Source organism: Dermacentor silvarum, chromosome 2, assembly GCF_013339745.2.
Source record: "Dermacentor silvarum isolate Dsil-2018 chromosome 2, BIME_Dsil_1.4, whole genome shotgun sequence".
In the NCBI taxonomy this organism is placed as follows: domain Eukaryota; kingdom Metazoa; phylum Arthropoda; class Arachnida; order Ixodida; family Ixodidae; genus Dermacentor; species Dermacentor silvarum.
Genome location: NC_051155.1, coordinates 149,322,514 through 149,347,254, shown reverse-complemented (window position 1 = coordinate 149,347,254; position 24,741 = coordinate 149,322,514). Strand labels below are relative to the sequence as shown.

Genomic DNA, 24,741 nt, shown 5'->3' with positions numbered 1-24,741 from the left:
CTGCACGTTGAAACAGGGCGAAAAGACAAATAGAAATATGTACACAGAGAACCCGCGCTGCTCTTGTGTGTACGTGTTTCTCTGTTTTCGTTCTGTTCTGTTACTATAAATATGTTGTTGTGGGGAAATTGTGGCGAAGAGTAACCTCAGCTACGCCATTTCTTTATCTTATGCAGCAAGAAATGGAGTAAAAATAATAATGCTAAGATAAATACATGAATAAAACGTGACAATGAAACTAATAAAGATAACAGTGTCACAACGGACAGCTCACTTGACGTCTGTCCATTCCTTTAACCAAATAATATATACACTTTGTAATCCTCATACATTGGTGCAAGTGTCCTCAACGTATAGTAAATGGATCGAAGGTATAAATTCACGCACAGACCTCCGTTCAAGTTCCGTTCACAATAAAGCACACAAGCGCGTCACTTAACACATTACTGAACATAACTACTTATCAAAAATGCTTATGTAACTCTAAGTCCACGAAAAAGTCTTAAGAATACTTTCGCTTTTTGCTGCAGATCACGTGCTGTCCAAGTACTTTTTCTATTGTAAAGGGGGCGTTTGTCGAGATTTCCTAGTTCTCTCGTTAACGTTCCTCTTTACATGGCGTATTTCGAGTACTCACGAAGGACGTTGCAGGCATTCTCATAATCATGGTTGCAGCAGTACCCAGGAGGGGTGGAGTGGCGTATCCTGTGCAGAAAACTGTATGTGCCACTTCCAGTGGCAACATTTGTAACATTTTATTAGCCCTAGATCAGCACTGTACTTTTCTTTGGGAACATAAGGCGCTGTATAAAAGAGGCGGCAAACACCGTCGAAATTGTACGTTCCATTACGAGTCCACGTTGCTGGGGAACAGCAACCCGAAGGCATGGACTATCGTACTTGATACTGTAGTCCGGCAAAGCAACCAGCTGTGGTGTCCATGGTCTTTTCACTGAACTCCTCCATTGTCCATTCCTTTAACCAAATAATATATACGCTTTGTAATCCTCATACATTCGTGCCACAATGTTGTAAACTTACACACCTCCTCCTCTTATCATCATAATCACCATCATCATTCATTAACCCTTTTCCTCCCCGTCCCTTTTCCACAGTGTAGAGTAGCAGGTCAGAGAAAGTTACAGCTCATGCCGACCTCTCTGCCTTTCTGTAAATAAATTTCTCTCTCTCTCTCCTCCATTGTCCTCGATGATCATAGATGCTGCTTTGCTGCCGATCATCATGCTTGGCGCGTTTGTGTGACCGGTTATTATGTCGGGCATCACGGAGGCGTCGGCCACTCGCAGGCCCGTCACGTTGCCTCGGACCCTGCGTAGACAATGTTGGCGTCGCAGTGCGAACAAAACGTGATTAGTGGCCCAAGAACGACAACGTCTCCGGCTGGATGGTGTGCATGTTTTCTTTTTTTACTTCGGATGAACTACTTCTCCGTTATCTGGCTCAGCCCCGTACGAAAGCTTATTCATTTGCACTGCCGTACTCATAAACATGCTGTGTCACGAAGAGCATGACACAGCTTAACAGACGCGTCACAGTGATGGCAAGATGACAGGCACATATACAACACTCGTGATATGTACTGGGCCCTATATAATTATTTGCGAACTTACGAAATATTGTTCGTAAATAGTCGGTTCTTTTTTTTTTTTTGGTCCGTTAGCCTTCGCACTGTGGAACCGTGAGCACAATGAGTGTGTCGTAATTTGTTGTGGCGGTTAATTGCCGTGGGGAACACCACCTCGAAAAGAAATGCCCTGCCTACCCAAGTTCAATCGCTGTTCGAGATCACTGCGTCGAGGAACAATCGAGGCGGTAGAAATATTGCTGGCATTCGCAAAACGTTGACGCCAGATACGGTCATTTAAATCCCGGCAGTGTTATCTTGCAGCGTTAGCGTTGCGTCCGAACTACACTTGTCATTAGTGGTGGCGACGTCTGTTCTCAACCGCGATGCAGCCGATGCCCATTAGTAGGGCTGCTAGGAGCTGCGCGGTGTGCACCGTATTATCTGACATGCTTAGCGACTGCACGATACAGGCGTGCCTCAAGTCGTGTTAACTCGACTCGTTGAGCCGCCTTTTACGTTATGTACACTATAGCCACGGTAAAGGCCAACGGTACAGCCCTCGCTTCATTAAGCACATACTAGCAGCGTAGACTCATGTCACGAGTGGGCTGGCTAGTCGTTGACAACGAGTGCCAACGCGAATCGGAGCAGTCGTCACATTAAATCAAATCGTTAATTGAACAACGGCGTCGTGTCCAGCACTTAATACTCAGGACCAAAGGGTCGTTCGTGAAAAGCCTTGTGTGGTGCTTACCTGAGGCGTTCGTCCAGGACTGCTTCAGGATGAGAGCCCATGGCTGCGGTGCAACAGAGGTGCCAAGCCGCTATTGTGGTGTGCCGGGAAAGGCACTCGATGTACTCCTGGCTCCAGAGGGGTCCCGCGTCGGCGCACGGCTGAAAGGTCACTCCCCACGGCTTGGCGCCGATACTCTTCATGGCGTCCGTGCTCAATATCCGGTCGATGAAGATCTTAGATCCTGGGGGTCAAACACGAGGTCGCACACAGGCAAGTTAACATTGTCTCAACTGCAGTTCGAGGCGGAAAGGAAACGTTATTTCAGAAGAGCTTGTTCTTGGCGTAGTGGGTGTTTACTAAAGGCCAAGTTTGCGGCTGAAAAGACGGAACCCAGACTGGAAACAAAGGATCACTACATGGGCGATAGCAACTGTATCGTCGTTTTCATTCCTTTCCGTGTTTCGTGTTTGTAGTGGTAGACATCTCCTTTAGGAACGTAAAGCATTCCAGTGACAATCCAACGACTTCTACGGGATATTTCTCGCATCAAAGTAACTTCTTATTAGGTTAGTTGGTACCCACCGGGCTGGCGTATACTGGCTTTGAAGTTCTGGGGTTTTACGTGCCAAAACCACGATCTGATTATGAGGCACGCCGCAGTGGAGGACACCGGGTCAATTTTGACCACCTGAGATTCTCTAACGTGCACCCAATGCACAGGACACGGGCGTCTTTGCATTTCGCCCCTATCGAAGTGCGGCCGACGTGGCCGGGGTTTGATCCCGCGCCCTCGGGTTAAGCAGCGCAATATCCAAGCCACCAAGACGGCGGGTCGTAGTGACCCCAGGTGGTCAAAATTAACCTGGAGTCCACCAGTACGCCGTGACTCATAATCATATCGTGGTTTTGGCCATTCATATAGAATGATCTTAGTGTTTTCGTGCTAATGGGGGAAGATAGCGTGTGATACACAGGTCACGTGAATAATGTTCCGTGTTCCCGGAGCCTTAAAGTGCAGGTTGAAATTGATCTGCTAGTCTCCATTCGTGTTTCGACCACATTAACGTACCACTGATGGACTGTGAACCTAGACCGTGTTGAAATTTCATGTCTTTCTGTCTCTCTCCCGTTGTCTCAAAGAGTATACTGCGGTAAGTCAGTCCTCTGTTCCATCTGGAAATAGTCTTATGCCTTTAGTTGCTTAACGTGTATACTCTCGATATGCTCCGGAAGCTCTCGATTAACGTATTGAGTCATTATACTGAGCTGTACTTGTAGATAAACATTAAAGAGTGCGAACGTGCCAGTATATACGCTCAAGTATACCAAAGCCATACGTACCTTGAGCAAGCGCCTTCGCATCGTAAGGGTGCTCCATCATGTTTGGGTCGATGTTTGGATGGTCGAATGGGTTCTTGGAGCGCAGTGAGATGGAGCCACGTGACCTTGGCCGGTTGAGGATTGTTACTGCTCGAAAGCCATGCCGACCGTCAGCGGGCCCAATTAAGCTGTCAAAAGCCTGGTATAACGGAACCATGGGAAATAGAGACAGAAAAAAAAAGAAACTTAATCGACGACGTAGGCCTGACCCTTATGTTCTTGACAACTGATCAACTATGGTTGTAAGGGAAGCAGAACAGCACTATAAGAAACAATTCCGAGGATAAATTTCGTAAGGCTAAGTTATCTAGCACATGTAAGGCTGAATGAGTTGATAGTGCTAGACAAACTGGTTTCTAAAGAACGATTGCGTGCGGAAGTTGCAGCGTCCGTTTACGTTTTGGTGAGGACACTGCATTTGTGACCATGACTCCATGATAAGCACGTTCAAGAGTAGCAGACGGTAGTTCAAAATGATTTGCGCTCATGGTGATTCGTGGAACGACGAATGCGCCCAACGTACAACAGCATGTTGTTTATGTTTATTCTGGGTCCCTGTTCGTGATGCGTACTGAATTCGTCGTTTGATAAAAACGATGTTTTCATGACTGTCGTTTTGAAGTTTATCGAGTTGCCGAGCAGTGTGTTTGCCATATGAACGAAAGGTGTTCTTTTCATTTTTTGTTCCGGCAATGTCTTTTGTTCTGTGGGTTGGACCTTACCTCTGGCAGCAGTCCCAGCTCCACCGCCACCGCCTTTAACAACTGAGTTGCCGGTGATGTACCAAAGGTTGCCACCTCGATGTCCGGGACGTTGGGATGCTCAGCATATTCGGTGTGCAGGAACTGCAGAAACTCGTTGTTCACGGGTATGGATATTGTGCCTGGCGTCGACATCGGACCGGAAACGAGGTCGGCATTGCAGCTAGACAGTATTCATCTCGGTCGTTGGAAATCACACTGGGCGTCAACGCTAACTGCCAGTTCGCCTAATAATCGACCACTTAAGAGGAAGCTTCAGCTATGAGTGGGGCTGCTGTTCAAATACGTGGGAGGCGAGGAGAAATCAAATTTCTCTGCAACGCCTGCGTCAAATTTTATGAGGCTTGTTGCATTTAAAGTGAAAAGGAAATGTCTGTAGTGACTTTAACAAGCGAAAATTTATTGCGAGAGCAATTATATGGAAACTCCAGGTGAAATTATGCCCACAGCGTAGCCGTGAAGTTGCGTACTAAGTCCAAGAGCGATAAGATCGCGGCCGTGTGCCGTATGCTGTAGGGGCGTGGGGAAATCATGCGAGGGGGAGCCGAGAAGGATGGTGGCTTGGTGCGGCGGCGTATTCTCGTGCGGCCCAGGGAAAGAACGGGTAGATTTGCAAATGCTAAGAGGGGGGGAGGGGGAGGTGGATGGGGTGTAGGGTAGAGCGCGTCTCCGGTCTCCGCTTCTACTCCGGCCGCGGCTGCACATGGCGCGGATGAGCGCACCCGCACGCGTCCTATCTCGGAGGTAATCTGGAGTGAGTTCGAAGACCAACCGACCCGAGATAGTCGATGGCTTCGTGAGCGCTGCTTTATCGCGTGCATAGTTCGCGTTTAAGCGAGAGCCAGTGCGAAGTGGAATTTCGCTCGCCGCTGCTGCTGCTTTTCATCATGCCAGCATTCTGACAGCGAGTGTCCTCAGGCGTGTAGCGAGAAATTCTCGGCAATTAAAAAAAAAAAAAACTTCCATGCCATAAGTCGCAGTGATGCTTCCTGCAGTCACTAGAATATGGTTTTCTCTGCTCAAATGCAACAATTTTAACTCATATCGGTGTCGGGGTTGTCTCATAAAATCATTCCTGCGTTTTACATATATTTCAATAGGCGGCATCAGAGTTGGCTCTGAGCTAAAGTTTTCTTTTAATGATCGTTGACGTCACATCTGGTGCCATTGTTGTTTTTTCCTTGTTGCACCGAGGTAATTCCTAAAACCAGTGCAGTAACAATGAAGTCGATTTTTCTGCAGCACGTTATTCAGATCACTTGGTACAAACGAGTGTTTGCTATTAATTTCTAATTAAATAGGGTGTTATCGTGTTTAATTAGGAAAAGTAGCACGGAATGTTACAAATGCGCAATCGAAATGGCTTAGCGGTCGCATCGTTTTCATTCTTTATGCAAACCTTGAACTATTTTGGAGACAGTCATCTCCCAGAACTTCTCCAGAAATTAGCGTGTGTTTGAAGCAGCTTTGTGCCGCAGTGTGTGAAGGAAATCGTACGTAGAACACGGATGGCGCCCCATTTTCTGCAGGCGATTTCGAAACTCGTGCCTGTCGAAAGGCGGACAAGTCTTGAACACGCGCCGGCCCTTACTAGTGCACTAATGCAATGTGCGTGCTAAGAATAATAATTCAAATTAATGAGTACACTATAGTTTACTATTACACAATGATCGAGAATAGGTCATGTAAATATTACGCGAGAAAGAAAGCCGTAGGAGGAAAAGCAACAGAATCAAAGTAATAATAGATGACGTTGTTCTAGTGTAGTCAAGTATCTTATGTTAAACACGGCCGCCACAAGTGACGCACAATCGGAACGCACGAGAGACCTGCGTGCAGAACATGAAAGTCTCTCTCTCTCTCTCTCTATACGTGTTAACCTGACCACTGGTCTGGGATTCGGGTGCACGGGGAGGGTGTATCTAAGATAGGTTGGCACGCGCTTGTCATGAATGTGTCTTCAACAACAGCTACGAACGAAATGCTAATCATACTACCGCAAAGCACTATGTAATCAATCTAAAGCTCCTCATGCAATATCTACTAGGACACGGCCAAAACAAGTGGACAAGAATATGGCACCATACATGCTTAGTCCTATTCCTTGACCTTGTCGCAGCAGCGCTCGAGCGTGTCCGCATGAACTATACCACATAAAGCCCAAAACAAAAATTTGGTTGGGACTTTTTTGCGTTCTTACCTGTTCTGTTGAAGGCGTACTGTTGAATGTCGGCGAAGCTTAAAGGCGGTATGCCTACGTCCACGTCGGTGCTAACGGGAACGCCAAGAACGAGAGCTGGATGGTCTTGGAGGTTGCGGCCGACTGGGAGATCGGCAACCACCGGAATCTATAAAAGAATGTTACATTGCAGTTTAAGCTTTATAGTGAGACACGAACCGCTCTGGTGCTCTGCAGTGCACAAGGGACGGGGTCAACAACAACAAAAGGCAATCGTGCACCACAGCGTTGACAGGCGCGCCTGTTAAAGCGCCAAAAACGCATATAAGCACTGCTACGCCTCACGCCATGTCACCCCTTGAAGATGCAGCCGACCGGGCTCCGAAACGTCGGTATTTTAAAATGTACTTCCGTTAGAGTTTTGCTTCTCTTTAACTCGATCATGGCATGTGTTCTCTCTATATTTTGATTGCAACGTTGGTGCGTTTTACCCGTAACCCGCTGTACGACTAACTAAACACACGAGTTTCGTGAAGTAGCGCACCTCTGGTCCCACTGGTTGAAGGAAGTAGCAGCGTTCGAATTCCTATCGATTGAACCTTACTTTCCCGTACTAACAACTAGTCGTTGTTACCATAGTTTCCTTCTGCCGCCGTTTGGAATGCAGGATTGCTCCGAAAATTCTGCACCTGTATTTTTTGTTGCATTATTCGTTTCGAGGCAGCCTCTTATAATTTCGGACTGCCCACTGCACGCGATGTCATGTGGTGTATAGCTACTTGGCATATAAAAAGGCTTTGCACGGACAGCTAGTTCATCGGAGTTGCCTGTTCTTGTAGGAGTGGTCATTTACTGGGCGCATCCGTTTACCGTATATATCGACAACACTTGATTGAATGGACAAAGTGTGAGCACTGCAGCGAAGCGGAACGCTCATACTATGGCTATCTGAAAACGATCACAACCACGAGGCGTCCTGCCACCACCTCTGCTACAGAAAACTGCTGAATTCTCGGAAGAGCTGCGGCATTTATAGCTATGTAGGACATATAATTGTGAACATCGTAATTGTGAATATTGTTTCCGTAGAAAGAAACATTAAAACTGTCCTGTGGCAAATAGCTCGTGTGTCACACAAGTTTGATTACTTGAAAAGGTGGACATTAGGACGACAAATCGCAATGTGGCTTTAGCTAGTTGACAACCATTAAATATTTAACATCGTATATATTAGCCCTACAGGGCGAGTTCCAGTTGCGGAATTGATGCCAAACAGTAATGAAATTATACCCATTTGTCAGAACTTCAGTGCGACTGGCCCGTGTGAGCGCATTTGCCTTTGTGGGGCCCCCCGCGTGTGTGCGCGAATTCACCGCATCTTTCCTTCTTTTCTCTCTCTCTCTCTCACTTTCTATTCCCCCTTTGCTGTCCCACAGTGTAGGGTAACCAACCAGACGTTCAGCTCGTAAACATCCCTGCAATCTCCCTTTCTTTCCCCCCTCCGCCCTTCTATGCGTATTACCAGTTTCAATATCTGTGGTGAAGTGTAATTACCGCCTTATAAACACCGCAATTTCGCACTATCCTCGCACCATGTTAACATAGGTAGCTGATAAAGCATTGTTCGATAATATGTCGCAGACTATTTGAAACGTCGATGACGCGGTGCTGACCTGTAACCGTTCCAAGTCTTCTCTGGGCCCAACTCCGGACAACAGCAAAAGCTGAGCGGATCCCACAGTTCCTGCGGAGAGGATCACCTCTCGCCTTGCGGTCACGCTTCGCGGCCGGCCAAGTCTAATGAACGTTACGCCCACGGCACGCTTTCCGTCGAAGTTCACCTGCGAGCCGAAACAGAAGAAAGCAAGTCACACGGCAGCGTTTAACACACAAGGACACATGATTACGGTAGCATGCTGTCGTAGAAGGCGCACTAAAGATCGCACTTAAGGCGCTAAGAAAAGTGGAACAACTTGGTTTTCAGTTGCGCATTTCCAAATTGTGGAACTGTTGGAAAGATATCTGAAATGTGTTTGTTTTGAGGGTGATATACAAAGCTTCTGAGCGCACATGGAGCGGACTACAGTAGGTTTACTTGTTGCCGGCACGGCATCCCTCACCTACCTTCGTCACGTGGCTGAGGAGTGCTACATGTAGATTCTTCCGTGCTCTGACGATGGGCTGGATGAAAGCCTTGCTGGCGCTGAAACGCTCTCCGTTCGCGACGTTGGTCTGCAGTCGGGAGCAGCCTAGAGTTGAGTGGAGCGGTCTGAACAGGTGCGGAGACTGCTATGTTTCTTGCAGTCAGATCTAGGCGCTGCAGTTCTCCCCTATCGAGAAAACTCATATGCACCATAACTGCCGTATTCAATAATCTTTATGATTTATCGGAACATAGGTGTATTTTATAGAAAGAAATAGCAATCATAGCGTAATAAAAGAAGAGGACAAAGGCAGATTGCCATGATAGCCGCTAACATCTTGCTAAGACAAATTTTATAGGAGCCCATATCTTCATATGACATTGTTTGATATAATAACCTGCCGGGGTGGATCAGTCAGCTAAGGCGTTGCGCTGCTGAGCACGAGGTCGCGGGATCGAATCTCGGCCGCGGCGGCCGCATTTCGATGGAGGCGAAATGCAAAAACGCCTGTGTGCTTGCGTTGTAGCGCACGTTAAAGAACCCCAGGTGGTCAAAATTAACCCGGAGCCCTCCACTACGGCGTGCCTCATAATCAGAACTGGTTTTGGCACGTAAAACCCCAGAAAGAAGAAGAATGAAGAATTGCTCGTGACAATATAATAGTTATGGGGCATATACAGCTATTCCATATGAACATATATGTTCGTATGACATCATAAGATATGAGTATAGTATGGGGCACGGTGTAAAAAGGAAGGTGATCCGACGGCGGCGCGAGGCGCGGCCACTTAGTGTGACTCTACGCACGCCGCTGCCGCAAGGGGCAGCACCTGTTCTGGGGGCCACTTTTTCGCTCGCTATGCTGGCGCTTTTATGGGCACGCGCGGCAGAAGTGCTTTATTTCGATGAATATATGTCGTTCGCCTGCTTAAAACGACTCTATTTGGTTCGACGAACGTCCCTTTATATTTCTGCCGACATTCTGATTGACTCCGACGCGGCGAGCAGCGGTAAGCGCAGCGCGCCGTCTGCTCGAGCAGACGACGCGTCTCTCTCGTGTTCGAAATGACGGTATTTTGACTGTAAGTGGCATGAAACCTTCTACCTGCTCAGGATTTGGCGTATAAATAACGAAAAATTGCATATCTTTCGGTATGGGTGTTTAAATGCTGACAGAGGTCGTAAATTATCCACTGTTGTGCCGCTTCTCCAAGGCCTCGTGAACACGTGCTGCCCCTAGCGGCGGCGCTCACTTCCGGTCACATGAAGTGGCCGCTCTCTCGCCCCAGCGCGGGCGCGCCGTCGGAGCACCTATCTTCTTACACCGTGGTATGGGGCTTGAGGTTTTTTTTTTAATACAGTGTTTTGCGAAAGAATGGCGTTGGCGTAAATCGGCAGGATGAAGACAGCATGCAATTCGATCTGCCCAAGTGCTGCAGCAAACGTGTTACCTGATTGCGTAGGGCCGTTGTAATCCACGTGAGCGTAACCGGCCTGCTCACACGCCTCCATAAGGAGGTGGGTGAGACGTGAGCTGGCGTTCGCGTAGTCCACCGGTATCTCGCCTCCAGTGCCGTGATACTCTTCCAGTGCACGTGCATGCATGGAAGTAGAGAAGGACAAGGTGCGTCATGGACTTCGCGTTCCCGTCTATACATGCATCAAAAGGCGCTGAGTTTAACTGGCGTACGGTATACGGGCTCATGAGGAGTGGGGAAATGCGTCATTGCGTATACTTAAAGAGCGCCACGGTTTTCACCTGAGAAGAAGGTTTTATGTTATACTCACCGTCCACTGGACCCACACGGTAGTCTTCGATGTCCTTGAAGTGCGGCAACACGTCTTCGTACGACCACCCTTCCGCTCCGTACTCTCTGGCCCAGCGGTCGTAGTCCCCAGGGTTGCCTCGCGTGTACATCATGAAGTTCAGCCCGCTGCTTCCACCGAGCATCTTGCCACGCGAATGCGCTAGTCGCTGCGTGCCGAATAAAAACAAAAGCGATGGGAAGGATGATTTATCGACCGTCGCAATGTGAAGAGAGAGCAGCTCGCGCCATTCCTTGTGGCAGGTCGTTCTGTGCTGATGTAAATATCAAGGCTGACTGAGTGGCGCGTCCGTGAGCAGGCGTAGCTTGCATTGCCCAACCCATATTGAGATGTTATCTGCGACGTCACAAACTTCCTCTGCAATGCTTACGCGATTGCATCGCCGAGCTATTACTTAAAAAAGAAAAGTGTCAAGCTCCGGCATCTGCTCATTATCGTCCGGCTATTCCCGCGATGGCGGCAAAGTGGTTCAAGGCACTACGAGCCTTCCCGTACTTCGCAGTATTCTGGGATTATTCCCAACGATACCTTTACAAGGTTGCCTGTTCAACTCCTTTTAGGAGCCTTCAGTATTTTGTCCGAGTCTGTATTCGTTTTGTGAAGTCGTTATGTTTGACCTGCCACTTTCCACTGTCTCAAACGTGATGCTATGCACCGATTCGGGTAAATTTATCCGCAAGTTGTGCGCCTCGAGATCCCTTTCTTTGCGGCGATCTAGAATGTCATCTGTACCCGATCGCCACCTTACTCGCCGTGGCTGTGACACGCTAATTCCTCATTCGCCGGGAGCTTTGATGTCTAGTGTCATCGAGGCAAATCAAAATAGTTTGCTAGGCGCGGCGATGGCGCTTCGATTTACGAACATACACGCGCTTATATGCAGACATGCCCGACCTGGTTCCGAAAGGAGAAGGCAGCGTGCTTTTGCGGCACGCTCCAGTAGTCCCAGTCGTCGCGGCCTCTCATGTGGAACGGCGCGAAAGCGGGGATTTGCCGAGAGGCTTCCTCGAGTCCTCCGGCTTCCAGGAGGAGCACCGTGACGCTTGGATCCGCGGACAGTCGGTTGGCGATGACGCAGCCCGCGGAACCGCCGCCGACTGCGTGAAAAGCGGGAAGGTGCCGCCACTGAAACTTTCGAATGCGAGCAGATCTTGGAGGAGTAACGCCGCTCAAGATTGAAAGCTGTCGTTTACGATACCTCTGCCTCGGCAAACCTATCAGAAAATGTGCCTTCCACGGTGGAAGAACAGCGTTACTAGCTCGAATTGCGATTGCTAATGCGAGTAGCAATCTTAGCCAACGTCAGCGACTTTGGATCCGTCCGTTCGCCCGTCTGTACACTTTTGAATTTCTCTGGTACTGGGCGGAGTCTAGATAGCGCAGCCTGCCCAGAGGGAAGCGTGAAGAGGAATCTGGGTGCAGCACATGGCTCATACATGACGCGCTTGGGCGGTGGCGCATACGGTGTGTCGCTGCGTTGTTTGAATACTATAATCGCGTTAGCGTCGACAGTCGTCGTGAGGTGGGTTGATCTGCCGTAATTTTTCGCGTCTTCTTTTCGTCACGGTGTGTTTTGCACTTCGAGCGTTTCGGCAAGGCTGCAGAGCTGGAAAGGGCGGGAAGAATCTCTCGAAAGAATATTGGAGACCTGAGCCGGAGCAGGCCGATCCCCGTGCCCAGCTATTGTGTTACAGTAACTGCGCGCGCGTGCTCAACTGCGCCACCGGGGCTCGTCTCGACCGCACGGCTTCTTAGAAAACACGCTGGGAACTGTATTCGACCTGCTGACAGAAAATTTAGAGTGGAGTAGAACAGAGACGGCTGCAGAGAAGGGCAGACGCTCGGTACGATGTGTTCTGCAAGAGCGCTGGTGTATTTTGTGCTCTTGTAACTGAGAAAGCAATACAGCTATGTCCTTGTCATTTTTAAACGTGTCTACGTGTGATATTTTTAAGCGATCACAACCTACGCGCTCAGCAAGTGCGGCTATAAACAATTACAGTAGCAATAACAACGCGCTTGTACCCAAGATTCGCCTACGCGACGCGCAAAGGAGAGTTAATTTTTTTTTCTACTGGGATGACGGTCAGTGCGACTAGAAGCGCTAAAGCAAATATCTGCCTCTGTTCACGGTTTTCTAAAAAAAAATGCCAGGTAGGCTCTCTCATTTGACGCAGCCGCAGTAAGGTGCGTGAAACGTCTTGATGCGTGCTGCTATTGGCGTAGGGCACATATAGGGTATTGAAATGACGTAACCAAATGCACAAGTGCCATTTATTCGTGCATCACGAAGCTTACATGCTCAACGTATGATAGAGCTAGTGCGGGTTGTGTACGGTCTAACATTGCAATCGCGCTCGCCCCCTATTCGTAGTGGGCCCGTCGTGGGCAAAGGTGCTGGCCGCGAGTTAGCATATCTCTGTCTCGCTGTCCCGAGTCTCCTCATACCATTTCTGGACCCTACGTGTCGGACAAGGCGGTGCCAGCAACTGTAATAGTTCTGCGAAAAATTGCCAGCACTTCTGAGCTTTATAACTCCCGATGAGCTCGGCAGATTGTACCTACTATAACTGAATGAGTTCTCTGGAATGCGACCACTTCCACCTGGAGCGACATGCGTACACAAGTCAAAGCACTTGTCTAGAACACACTCCTGACGGCCAAAGCAGCTTCCAAAGCTTACGCCGACCACCGGGTCGAGAGAAATCAATGGGAACTGTAAATGTGGCCACGCAAGTTCACATGCAGCCGATTTAGTGGCACACGTCATCTTTAGATATACCATGCAGTGCAGTCCTGAGATCGTGGTTCGCGCGTTCTAGAGAAGTGTGTTGACCTCTGTACACTGCCGAGGTTTTGCGTTTCTGAACGCCGAGAGAGCGCCTAATTTAGCTCCGATTACGTCATGCGTGGACGCGAGCCATGCATGATCGGCTTCTTTCCTCTAAAATATTATTTCAAGGCGAGGCGCATCGGATAGCATCGTTCCGAAGATATAAGCAATAACAGTGTAACACGCTTTCGTTACATGCGGTTTTTAGCAACCTAACTGCTGACCTAACTGAGAGACGTTTCACGTCAAATACTAAATCACCAAGTTTATGTATAGTTTATGACTTGAGGAATTCTGGGGAAATGTTAGGGATGATATCCAGGCAAATTTGGAAGTTTGCTAATTAGGGGTTTAATGAAAATTGCTATGCCTCGTTTCCCGTCCGTCTAGAAAAGTAATAGGACAGGCTAACAAAGTATCCCCTTCCCTGAAAGGACGCATAGTGGCAACAATTTCATATTTAAAGAAAATGGGGAGCACTCATTGGGCGACGTGTACCGAAAGTTTGAAGAATGTAATTGCAGTCTTTCCAGTAAAATTAACTGCTCTAGCGTTCCAGAGCATCATATTGTCATTGCATTAAATGTTTTCCAGAGTCTTAAAACAATTGCACAAGACACCAATTAAAAATTCGGTGAAAATACCAGGCATGGTAACCTTATTACGTAGCGAACATTTCGTGTTCCTGGCTTAATTCGAAGCTTTGATAATAATTACTGAACTCTGTTATTTTCCTTATATTTATGCGTTATACAAGGATCGTAGTTGGTTTCCCCGGAGTCCTCGGTGAACTAAAAAAGGCAACTTGTTTATATCTAGCGAAAATAAAAGGTACGTATAGGCTACTGTGTAAGAAAAGTTCAAATTGTGTGGCTGAATTGGGGCCTGTGCAATAAATTACGCATGCAAGTACTCTAGAGTGTTACGAGTGTGTTTAATGCGAGGCACAAAATTTAGCGCGCGCAGCCATGGCATAACTATAAGGGCCCCTAGATCAAGCTTAGCAAAAGTAGAGGGACCTTTATGACAAATCAATAGGCGAAGTTCAATGTGTGCACACCAAATACAGCCTTGGCAGAAAATTTCTTAAGCAGGAGTTCAAAAGTGTCATGCAGCTGTTATTAGCTATGTTTCCCAATGTCCCGAAACAACTTATGCAACGGCCACTTTATATTTCAAGTAAATGAGTGTCAGGTTAGGCGTAATTATTGGTGAAACATAAAAATTCGTGGCCACTTTATAAACGTTGCAAATAATTACTGAACCCTCGTTCGCCCTCTCTTTTTTATGCGTTATACGAGGTTCCTAGCGGGTTTCCCTTGTGTCCTCGGGGAGCTAAGCAAGGCACGTTGTCTATATTTGTTTAATATTAAGGGCAAGTTATGGGTAATGTTTAAACTACATTCAAATTGTGCAGAATAATTTGCTAAGTTCAAAGTGTGCGAGAACCAATAAGGCCAACCTTCTTGCGAAGTAAAATGGGCGTGTAATAATAAATGCCTTTGTGAAGACATTATGTTCTCGAAACCGTTATATGCGGGAAATGTTTCAAACGGGCCTGTTATATGCGGGACATTTTTTTAAGGTATGCGATTTAGTCATAAGGAACTAAAATATTTATTTCAACCGCTTGAAAGAAACAGCTTTGCTGGAATTTGGGTAGTGATTATGGAAGGTCACACAAGTATGCTGCCAGTCTTGCCAGTTCGCTTTGCTTTCTACAAGCAAGAACTTGCCGTACCGTAAACCGATGGGGTGTACCCGTTTTGCTGCGTTAAACGAAAGTCATTAACGTGTGGGCGGCGAACAACGGGCGACGAACAACTGGCGACAAAGGTGTTCAGGGTCCTTAGTAATCAAATGCAAATCTATTCACACTACTGAGCAAATAGGACACGAATGCCGTCACAGTTACGCCTGAGTCCAGTTAGTCCTACGCGTAAGTCACTTGAGCGGTGTCGGTTGCCTGCCTTTGCGTCGTGAGTCGCCGCAGTTCTCAGTCAGCTCTTGAGAAAGCCATTGCCTTTTTTGCAGGTTTCTATAGATGTTGCGCAATAGAAGATGCGGCGACATATAGACGGCACAAGATAGAAAATCGCATGCCCCGATTTCTACTAGTACTTGAGAGAGACAATAAATTACGCCATCGAGATTCCCCTCCTTTACTACAGGTGAGAGTACAGGGACAGCACATATCTTACATGTCTAGGTGACGCTCCGAGATCGAACTGCTTTGTTTCAGTGCTTCCTAGAAGTGATGACTACATCCTTGCGATTACGGGAACCACGTGTCGCGAAAAAAAAACACGACAAAAAGAACCGAAAAAGAAAACGTGGAAGAGCTTCGATACTCTTCGCGATAACCACGAACAACAGGGCGGGAAGCGGAGGCTTCTCTCGACCTTCGCGGACTTCCGAAGCCGCGCTTATCTCGTTTCGTCTTTTTCATTATCTTTTTTTTAATTTTGTTTCCTGGCATGTCCAGTGATGGTTACCGCGCCGAGACACTTGCAATCGCAGTCTCCATTGTCGACAGCGGGGACTGAATTCTTATGGTGGCGTTGGCCAAGTGGAGCAATTGCCAGCGGTCACAAAGCGAAGCTTTCTTCACCTATCTCCCCAGGGTTTAGCATCCTTGGATCGCTCAGTCGGTCGGTTTGTCGCCTGGATGGCTCAGCCCAAATTGTCGCTCAATATAAAAATAAATAAATCATAAATGGCGTGTTTGATGGTTAGTTTCGAACTCCGGTCTCCAAGAGAAGCAACCCGATAAAAAAAATTGGCTGTGACTTAACTCAGTTATGCTTCATGCGTAGCGAGAGGTACGGTTAATCTTATTGTTTAGCTTGGTTCTCTCTACGGTTACATCTTTATCGTTTAGCTTCGTACGTCTGAGTGTTTAGGTTTGGTTGTTACCTGTCGTTAAGTTATGGTTACATTAAAGACTAAACATTTTTAAAGTGTAACACATTTATTTTGAAAGTTTTCATCTTGTTTCTCAATTGCCACAAAGACGGCCCGATGGTCGGTGAGGCGGGAGGATAAGGAGTTGTCGTCCAGTGACTTGAACACGTTTCGGGTGTTATCCTCATCTGAATCCACTCGCCTGGTCGCTTCGTAATTACGACGCTTCTCGAGGCGTGCGGCTCGTTCTTCTTCCGTCTCCTCGGCTCGCTGCCTCCTCTTGGTTTCGTTCCGACGACGAAGCCTGGCATCTTTCAGTCTCTCGGACTCACTTTAAATATCTGCCGAGGAATCCCACCGAGCCGCCCCTTCTATATATACGATGCAAGGCCGGCTCCTCCTCTGTTGCAACGCGGTTTCACCGGCTCCTCCTGTGACGTCACGCCAGATGCAAACTGCGAACCCTTGCAACACAACTGCGGCGGCGGCGGTGGCGCGTCGCCGTGCCGTGGTAACTCGGGCAGACGACGCCAGATGGCGCGGCGAGCGGCGCTACCAGCTGCGGCGGTTGCTAGGCAACGGCTCAGCTCGCGGTGCGGCCACCGGCCTCAGCGAAACGGCGAGAATGCGGCCAGTGTAGCTCTCGCTACAAAAGTCACAGGCCTGTGCGGCACATGCGGCACAGCCACAGCGCAAGCTGGCGGAGCAGCTCAAGAGTAGCTCCAATTTGGCCACCACGCACAATAGCGTCATCACGGCAAAGTCTCTTCGTCTCGTTTTGACGAGAGCGATCTGAACTGTCCGCCCAGTGCCGACGGCGAGCTGCTGCTTGTAATGCTCTCTGCACAGCAGTCTGCTGAGCCCAATGATGCCTGGTTGTAGCCGCGCACGTAGCTCTACGATTCGCTTCTTCAGAAGCGGTTCGTACCTTGCGAGGAGACGCCATACCGTGCACCGAAGAGGTATCCAGAATACGAGGCGCACATCTCACATCTCCTGACCCGTGGCACGGTACGTTGTTGTGGTTGATGATGATGATGGTTGATTATTGGAATCTTCAAAACGGGCTGGTGACAACTAGTCACCTAGCTTGGTTGAGTTAACCAGGTCTAGTCACATGCAGCATGCAACTGCTATATGCACCTTACATGTCGGGCATGCTGCGTTTGCAGGCGCCGTAACTAGATGGCGCAACCATACTGGCGGAGGCTTTCGCAAACGGCTATAAGGGATGAAGACGGTAACATCTATGAAGGCGACTGATGCGCTGCGGTACATCACAGACGTTATCAGGCATAACTTCGGCACGAGAAAAAGCGTAGTTCAGACAACAGATCCAGATACAACAGAGAGGCCTGAGAGATCAAAATTTAGCATCGAAAGCTTTTATTGGAAAAAGGCAGCAGAAAATGTCCCTAACAACACGGCAGCAGGACCCGATGAAATCCCAATACAGCTAATCAAAAACCTCGGTCCAAAAAGCAAGGCACTGCTGACTAATGCCATAGAGCAAGTGATTAGAACAAAGAATATTCCCGTTGGATGGCGTGAAAGCAAGATGAATCTCATCTACAAAGGCAAAGGAGATAAGGATAAGACGAGCTCGTACAGGCCAGTTACAGTAACGTCGGTGATATACAGGGTGTTTCATTTTAGCTGCACCAAATTTTTAAAAATTGCCTGTGGCAGATAGCATAATTATAATCCTTGAGCTAAACTACTGGATGAGGCGGCCATTACTTCCACGAGAAATAAAACCGCTCAATTGAGTAATTAACATTATTACGCTAATTAACTTTTTAATTATTTACTTTACGGCACATCTTTGAATCTACGAAATATAGCCGCTGAGTTCGCAAAGCGTATCCACTTGAAACGAATTCTCAGGACTGTGCCAGTTTCGAGATATTAATTTTCAAAGTGTCCCACGAAATACATGGGCGTTCCAGTTAACTTTGTGCTTCAATGCATAAAACAGCGTTTTCCTCAAAAAGTTAACTGGAACGCCCATACATTTCGTCGGACACTTTAAAAATTAATATCTCGAAACTGGTTCAGTCCCGAGAATTCGTTCCAAGTACATACACCTTGCGAACTCAGCGGCTATAACCCGTAGATTGAAAGATGTGCCTTAAAATCATTAATTAAAAAGTTAACTAGCGTAATTATGTTAATTACTCAATTAGCCGTTTTGGTTTCTCGTGGACGTAATGGCCGCCTCACCGATTAGTTTAGATCAAGGATTATAACTGTGCTATCTGCCACAGGCAATGTTTAAAAATTTGGTGCAGCTAAAATGAAACACCCTGTATAGAATGGCAATGCAAGCCATAAAATTAGAACTGTCGAAGTGGGTGGAGGAAAGCGGTGTATTGGGGGAACTACAGAATGGGTTCAGGCCAGGCAGACGCTTAGAAGACAATATGTTTGTACTAACTCAGTGCATAGAGATTTGAGTAGCTCAGAAAAGACCTTTATGGATAGCAGTTCTAGATATTAAAGGAGCTTATGACAACGTAGACAGGGAATTGTTGTGGGATATTCTTCAATACGAAGGCATAGATGACGATTTCGTGGAGCTGCTGAGGGAGATATATCGAGACAACCAAGTACAAGTGGCATGGGAAGGCCGAAAAGGAAATGAAATGGTGGGAATTCACCAAGGATTGAAGCAAGGATGCCCTCTGTCACCATTGTTGTTCACGCTTTACGTCAAGAGCATAGAAAGACGACTGGAAAACAGCGAATTAGGTTTTGATTTATCCTACATGCGTAATGGACAAATGGTGCAACAGAAGGTCCCTGGACTGATGTACGCAGACGACATTGTGCTACTAGCGGACAATAAAAAAGATTTACAGATACTTGCGAATATCTGTGGGAACGCAGCGAGAAATCTAGGCCTTAAGTTTAGCACACAGAAATCAGGGATTATGATCTTTAATGAACACACGAGTAACTTCGTGGTGTCAATTCAACAGCAAGTAATACCCATAGTGAAGCAATATAAGTACCTCGGCGTACACATAAACGAAGGAAAGAATTACTCAAGCAACCACCAAGATAATCTGAAAATAAAGGGGAAGCGGAATGCAGCAATAATGAAACACAGATCACTGTGGGGCCACAATAAGTATGAGGTGGTGCGTGGAATCTGGAAAGGAGTGATGGTGCCAGCGCTAACATTCGCAAATGCCATTATATGCTTAAAATCGGATATATTGGCGGGTTTGGAAGTTAACCAAAGATCAGTAGGCCGGTTGGCTTTGGGAGCACACGGTAATACGACAAATGAGGCAGTGCATGGTGACATGGGTTGGGCCTCTTTTGAAGTCAGAGAAGCACAAAGCAAAATTAGTTTTGAAGAAAGGCTCAGGAACATGGATGAAAATAAATGGGCGGCTAAAGTGCACAAGTATCTCTACATGAAAAGCGTGGACACAGAATGGAGGAAGAGGTCAAGGAAGTTGACAACCAAGTACAGGATAATCGAAACTGTAAATAGACAACCAGGGGTCATCAGAAAGAAAGTGAGAGAAATAGAGACCGTGAATTGGATGCAAAGAATGGAAACGAAAAGGACAATGGAGATTTACAAGAATGAGAAGAAAGAAATTAGAAGGGAAAATCTGTACGATAAAACAAAGGGCAGTGCCTTGCTATTTGAGGCTCGAGCCGGTTGCCTAAGGACGAAAACATATCGGAACAAATATGCGGAACTAGATGAGACATGTGTATGCTGCAGTAAAGATCCAGAGACCACTCAGCACATCCTAATGGAATGCGACGGGATCCACCCAGCGAGAACCGTAGATAACGTGCAACTCCCAGAAGCGCTTGGGTTTAAAGTGGAAGGAAACATAAACAGATCAGCCATAGAGATCAGCAAGAGACGATTAGAGTACTGGTGGAAAAAAAGCAGCGAAAAGATGGATACGACCTGATCTCTTAAAATCATAAGCAGTGGTACAAGGTAAATTTTTGAAAAAGAAAAATAATGAGAGGTGTACAAAAATGCTAGATAAAGAACATGTAGAGTATACCTGATTAAATCAAGCAGGCTAGGTGACTATTTGTCGCCGTCCCGTTTCAAAGGGGATGCCAATAAATCATCATCATCATCATCATCAGGCTCGCGATCGCGTTGATTGCGTTTTAGGGCACGTTTATAGGGCATTTTCTCGCTGCCTGATAGCAAGCGCTTGCGTGGCTCAGTGGTAGAGCATCTGACTCCTGCGCAGCGGGCCTGGGCTCAATCCCTGCGGGAACCGGGTAATTTTTTTCGCATTTCCAGTGACCGCGGTTGCGGACACCGGATATCGGTGGTGGAGGCGGCGGCGTACACCATCGCGAACCGAAACGGCTATTCAAATGAACCCATAACAGCTTACGCTGTGAAATCAGTGGTGATTTAGTGGTCAATGCGAGAGAAATGCTCTAGCATTGCGTCGTACCTCTTTGAGGTCCCCGGTTCCATGATTACAAAACTACCATTTCCTTGTGTAATTTGAACACTGTGAAGCAGTGCGAGGCACTGATTCTCTGTTCTGACCAAACCGTTCAAGACGTGGCCGGGACCGCGGAGGCCGCCGGCACCCAGGTGGCTTCCGGCTGTCTAAGACAACAGCCACCTTAACGACTGTCCTCCAGAATGACCGCCTGTTAGGCTAGTTGGTGTATCTGCGCTATATCTGAAAGTAAATGACGATTGTGTTTGGCCAATAAAGTTTGTATCATCATCAACCGCATTCACCACATTGCAAAGCCTTGTTCATGAGCTCGGTCGACACGTCCTGCCACTTCGAGGAGCCCGCAGCCTACCACCGTCAGTCGCATTATGTATATATTGTATAGATATATGAAGGAAGTAGTGCTTCGGATATGGTGTTTAATAAATTGAAAGCGCAGGCACACGGAAAGAAAGCAAAAACAAACATTTAATTTGATGTTCCGGCCGGGGTTTGGCGCTCATGAAGAGTGTGACTGCAAGCACCCGGAGCTCAATTTATACATCTTCTATGTAAGAACGAAGGAAAGAAATAGAGAAAGCGTAGGTAGCCTATGACGACAACCACGCGTACATTCATTGGCGTCATAAATACCATCACGGGTACATTCACCCAAGAAAAAATTGCTGTGGTTTAGCGTTGGTTAACCCAGGTTGATAGATAGCGAAAGCTTCACTGTCCTGGCTAGGCCCATTGTCGAGCTGTGGCCAGGTTGTGGTTTCGCCCAACTCTACTCGGGCAACGGCGGTAATGTCTCCTTTCAGGGCTCCCTAAAAGGCCTAAATATAGTCCGACGCAGCGTGAACGCGCGCACGTTATGTCACGTTGGCGAGAACAACAGCGACTATAGTTCGACCGATGGTTCGACGCTAAGGTCACCGGACGCGCGGCCAATGCGCTCCGACGCGCCCGGCGTCTGATGGACTATAAACGTGCCTTAATGCTCTCTTGTGGTTGGACCTCTAGCTCTCAAGGTGCAAACTGTAGAGTCGCTGACGGCTGGCCGAGGTAGCGTACTGAAGCTTTGGCTTCACACACACACACACACACACACACACACACACACACACACACACACACACACACACACACACACACACACACACACACACACACACACAACACACACCACACACACACACACACACACACCACACACACACACACACACACACCACACACACACACACACACACACACACACACACACACACACACACACACACACACACACACACACACACACCACACACACACACACACACACACACACACACACACACACACACACACACACACACAGCGCACGCGCACACACACACACACACACACACACACACACACACACACACACACACACACACACACACACACACACACACACACACACACACACACACACACACACACACACACAGCCTATGAACAAGGAACGCGCGTACATTCACAGGCATCCACAACGAAGGAGTGTCAGAAACATTAGATGGAAAGACGCAGCTAGTGCAATGTAGGGGAGAGTGGTCGCATGCTCGCATATAGGATGCGAAAGGTCGCAGCTGCCATAACTGTGTTTCTCTTGTTCTTTGTTCAAACAGAGAACTCCAATCAAAGAACAACAGCAACACATTTCTGTCAGCTGCGGCCTCTCGCATGCTCTCTGCTAATACGTGACCCCTGTCCCCTGCATACCACTGGCTGCGTCATTCCTTTAAATTCCGTACGCTCCTCTCTTGTGGACGTCACGGAATCTACTTGATGGACTAACTTTTTTTTTCTTTTTTTACTGGAATGAACGTACGCGTGTTTGTATGTGTAGACTACCTATGTTTTCTCTCTTTTTCTTTACTTTCTTTTCCCCCTTCGCTTCACAAAGACGGTGTATAAATTGAGCTCCGGGTGCTTGCAGTCGCACGCTTGATGAAGGCCGGGGTCTGATCGAAACGTCTCAATTAGATGTTTGTATTTGCTCTTGCACGTGTGCCAGCACTACTTTCAATGTGTTTCAGCGAACACTTTCAAAAATTATTAAAGGTTGCCTGTGGCAGATATCACAATTCTAGTTCATGAGCTGGTGTACTCGAAGAGGCGGACATTACTTCCACATGAAATCGAAATGCGTAATCGAATAATTAACAAAAATCCACTAATTATGTTTTTCACTAATTACCTGATGACCCATATTGCAATTTACCAATTGTAGCCGTGGAGTTCGTACGGCGGATCCACTTGGAACGAATTCTCCGGATGACACCAGTTTCGAGATATTAATCCCCGAACTTTGCGGAGAAATGCATTGGAGTTCCAGTTAGGTTTCTTAACAAAACGTCGATTATGCATTGAAGCACAAAATTAACTGGAACGCCAATGCATTTATCCGCAAAGTTCGGGAATAAACATCTCGAAACTGGTGTCATCCTGAGAACTAATTCCAAGTGGATCCGCCTTGCAAACTCCACAGGCTACAATTTGTAAATTTAAATATGGGCCATCAGGTATTAGTTAAACACTTAATTAGTGAATTTTTGTTAATTAAGCGATTATGCATTTCAATTTTTTGCTATAGTAATGTCCGCCTCTCCGCTTTCACACTCCTAATGTTAATGACGCATTAAAAGCCAAGAAGACGCAAGAGTGCATCGACAGAATAACCAACCTACCAGCGATTCCCTCATGCAAGCTAGCACTTTGAGACGCTCGACGCGTGAGCGAGGTCATTGCACCAGTTCACTCATAAAAGCGAGCGCATTCCCTTTGCTACAGCTGACAGTGAAAATAGATTTCCACCCGGTAAAGAAGACCACGCAGCCGCGCCGTCATTCATTTGCAACCGTCATTAACTTAAAGCTGAGAAATTGGGCTGAAGCCCAATTTCTCAGTTTCAGCCGGACAAAACTGGCTGAGATTCGGAACACCTTCCTTCGTGGCGTACGAAGGTTTAGATGATGTGGTCAGGGGTTGCGGCTGTGTTCAGTGTTTTGATTGTTATCTTGATTATTATTATTATTATTATTATTATTATTATTATTATTATGATCGTGTAAGATCATAATAGTAAGTGATGCCATGCCATGGGCTCAGGTATCCTGGACTAGGGATCACGCGCACCTTGGACGATTCTACCGTCGGCTCACTTTTACAAATGAAGGTTATGTATAAGGCCTGGCGCGGTGCCCAAATGGCGGTTGCGAGATGCGGTCGTCACTGAAAACCGCTGCACGCGACGTGAGAAAAGTCGGCTCCGATTTTTGTTTTATTGTTCTTTATTGTAGTGCGCCGGGAGGGTTTCATTTTTTCCTGGTCACGGAAGGTTCGCTTTTTTCTCTGCTTTCTTTCTTTGTTTCACTTCTACTCTCTGCACAGCTCACTAACCCCATGGCACGCATATATGGCCTTACGCACGCACTCACGCACGCATGAACACGCCCACATATGCACACACAGGCACACACACACACACGCACATTCACACGCAGGCAAGCACGTGCCATATAGTACACGTGAGGGTTATCCGACGCCAGGCCTCACCGATTACGTAGTCGTAGTGCTGCCGGAGCTCTCCCAGCTCGTAGTCGCCGAGATCGGGTAGGTCCGTGATGTGCGCGTGCACCAGCATGTTGACGACGCCGTACAGCAGGCCTAGCGCTGGCTGGGCCGCCGGAACGCTACTCCACGGGGCGGGCGCCGTGGCGTTCAGATCCATCTTCGCGGCGCGTTAGTCCGGGGCAGAAAGCACGCTCGTCTCGTGCGACGCAGTAGGCGGGTCGTTATACCGCTACTGCCTTATCCTCCTGTCGCGCGCTTTCGTGCACACACGCCGTTGTCATTTCGATGTTCGCGGGGGAGAGGGCGAATAACGAGGGACGTTGAAGGTATGCCCCGCG

General features: G+C 47.6%; 1 protein-coding gene across 1 annotated transcript in view; it reads right to left on the bottom strand.

Moving 5' to 3' along the window:
• Positions 1-563: 563 nt before the first annotated feature.
• LOC119440467 (uncharacterized) overlaps positions 564-24,741 on the bottom strand; it is a 60,355-nt gene continuing 36,177 nt past the window's right edge. The window contains exons 12-22 of the mRNA XM_049662931.1: positions 24,386-24,563; positions 11,510-11,712; positions 10,577-10,763; positions 10,240-10,371; positions 8,769-8,893; positions 8,318-8,485; positions 6,666-6,813; positions 4,427-4,587; positions 3,666-3,843; positions 2,343-2,565; positions 564-1,329 (exon numbers count right to left, since the gene is read on the bottom strand). Coding sequence (XP_049518888.1) covers positions 1,140-1,329; positions 2,343-2,565; positions 3,666-3,843; positions 4,427-4,587; positions 6,666-6,813; positions 8,318-8,485; positions 8,769-8,893; positions 10,240-10,371; positions 10,577-10,763; positions 11,510-11,712; positions 24,386-24,563 — 1,893 coding nt within the window. The 3' untranslated portion in view covers positions 564-1,139. The remainder of the gene's footprint in view (positions 1,330-2,342; positions 2,566-3,665; positions 3,844-4,426; positions 4,588-6,665; positions 6,814-8,317; positions 8,486-8,768; positions 8,894-10,239; positions 10,372-10,576; positions 10,764-11,509; positions 11,713-24,385; positions 24,564-24,741) is intronic.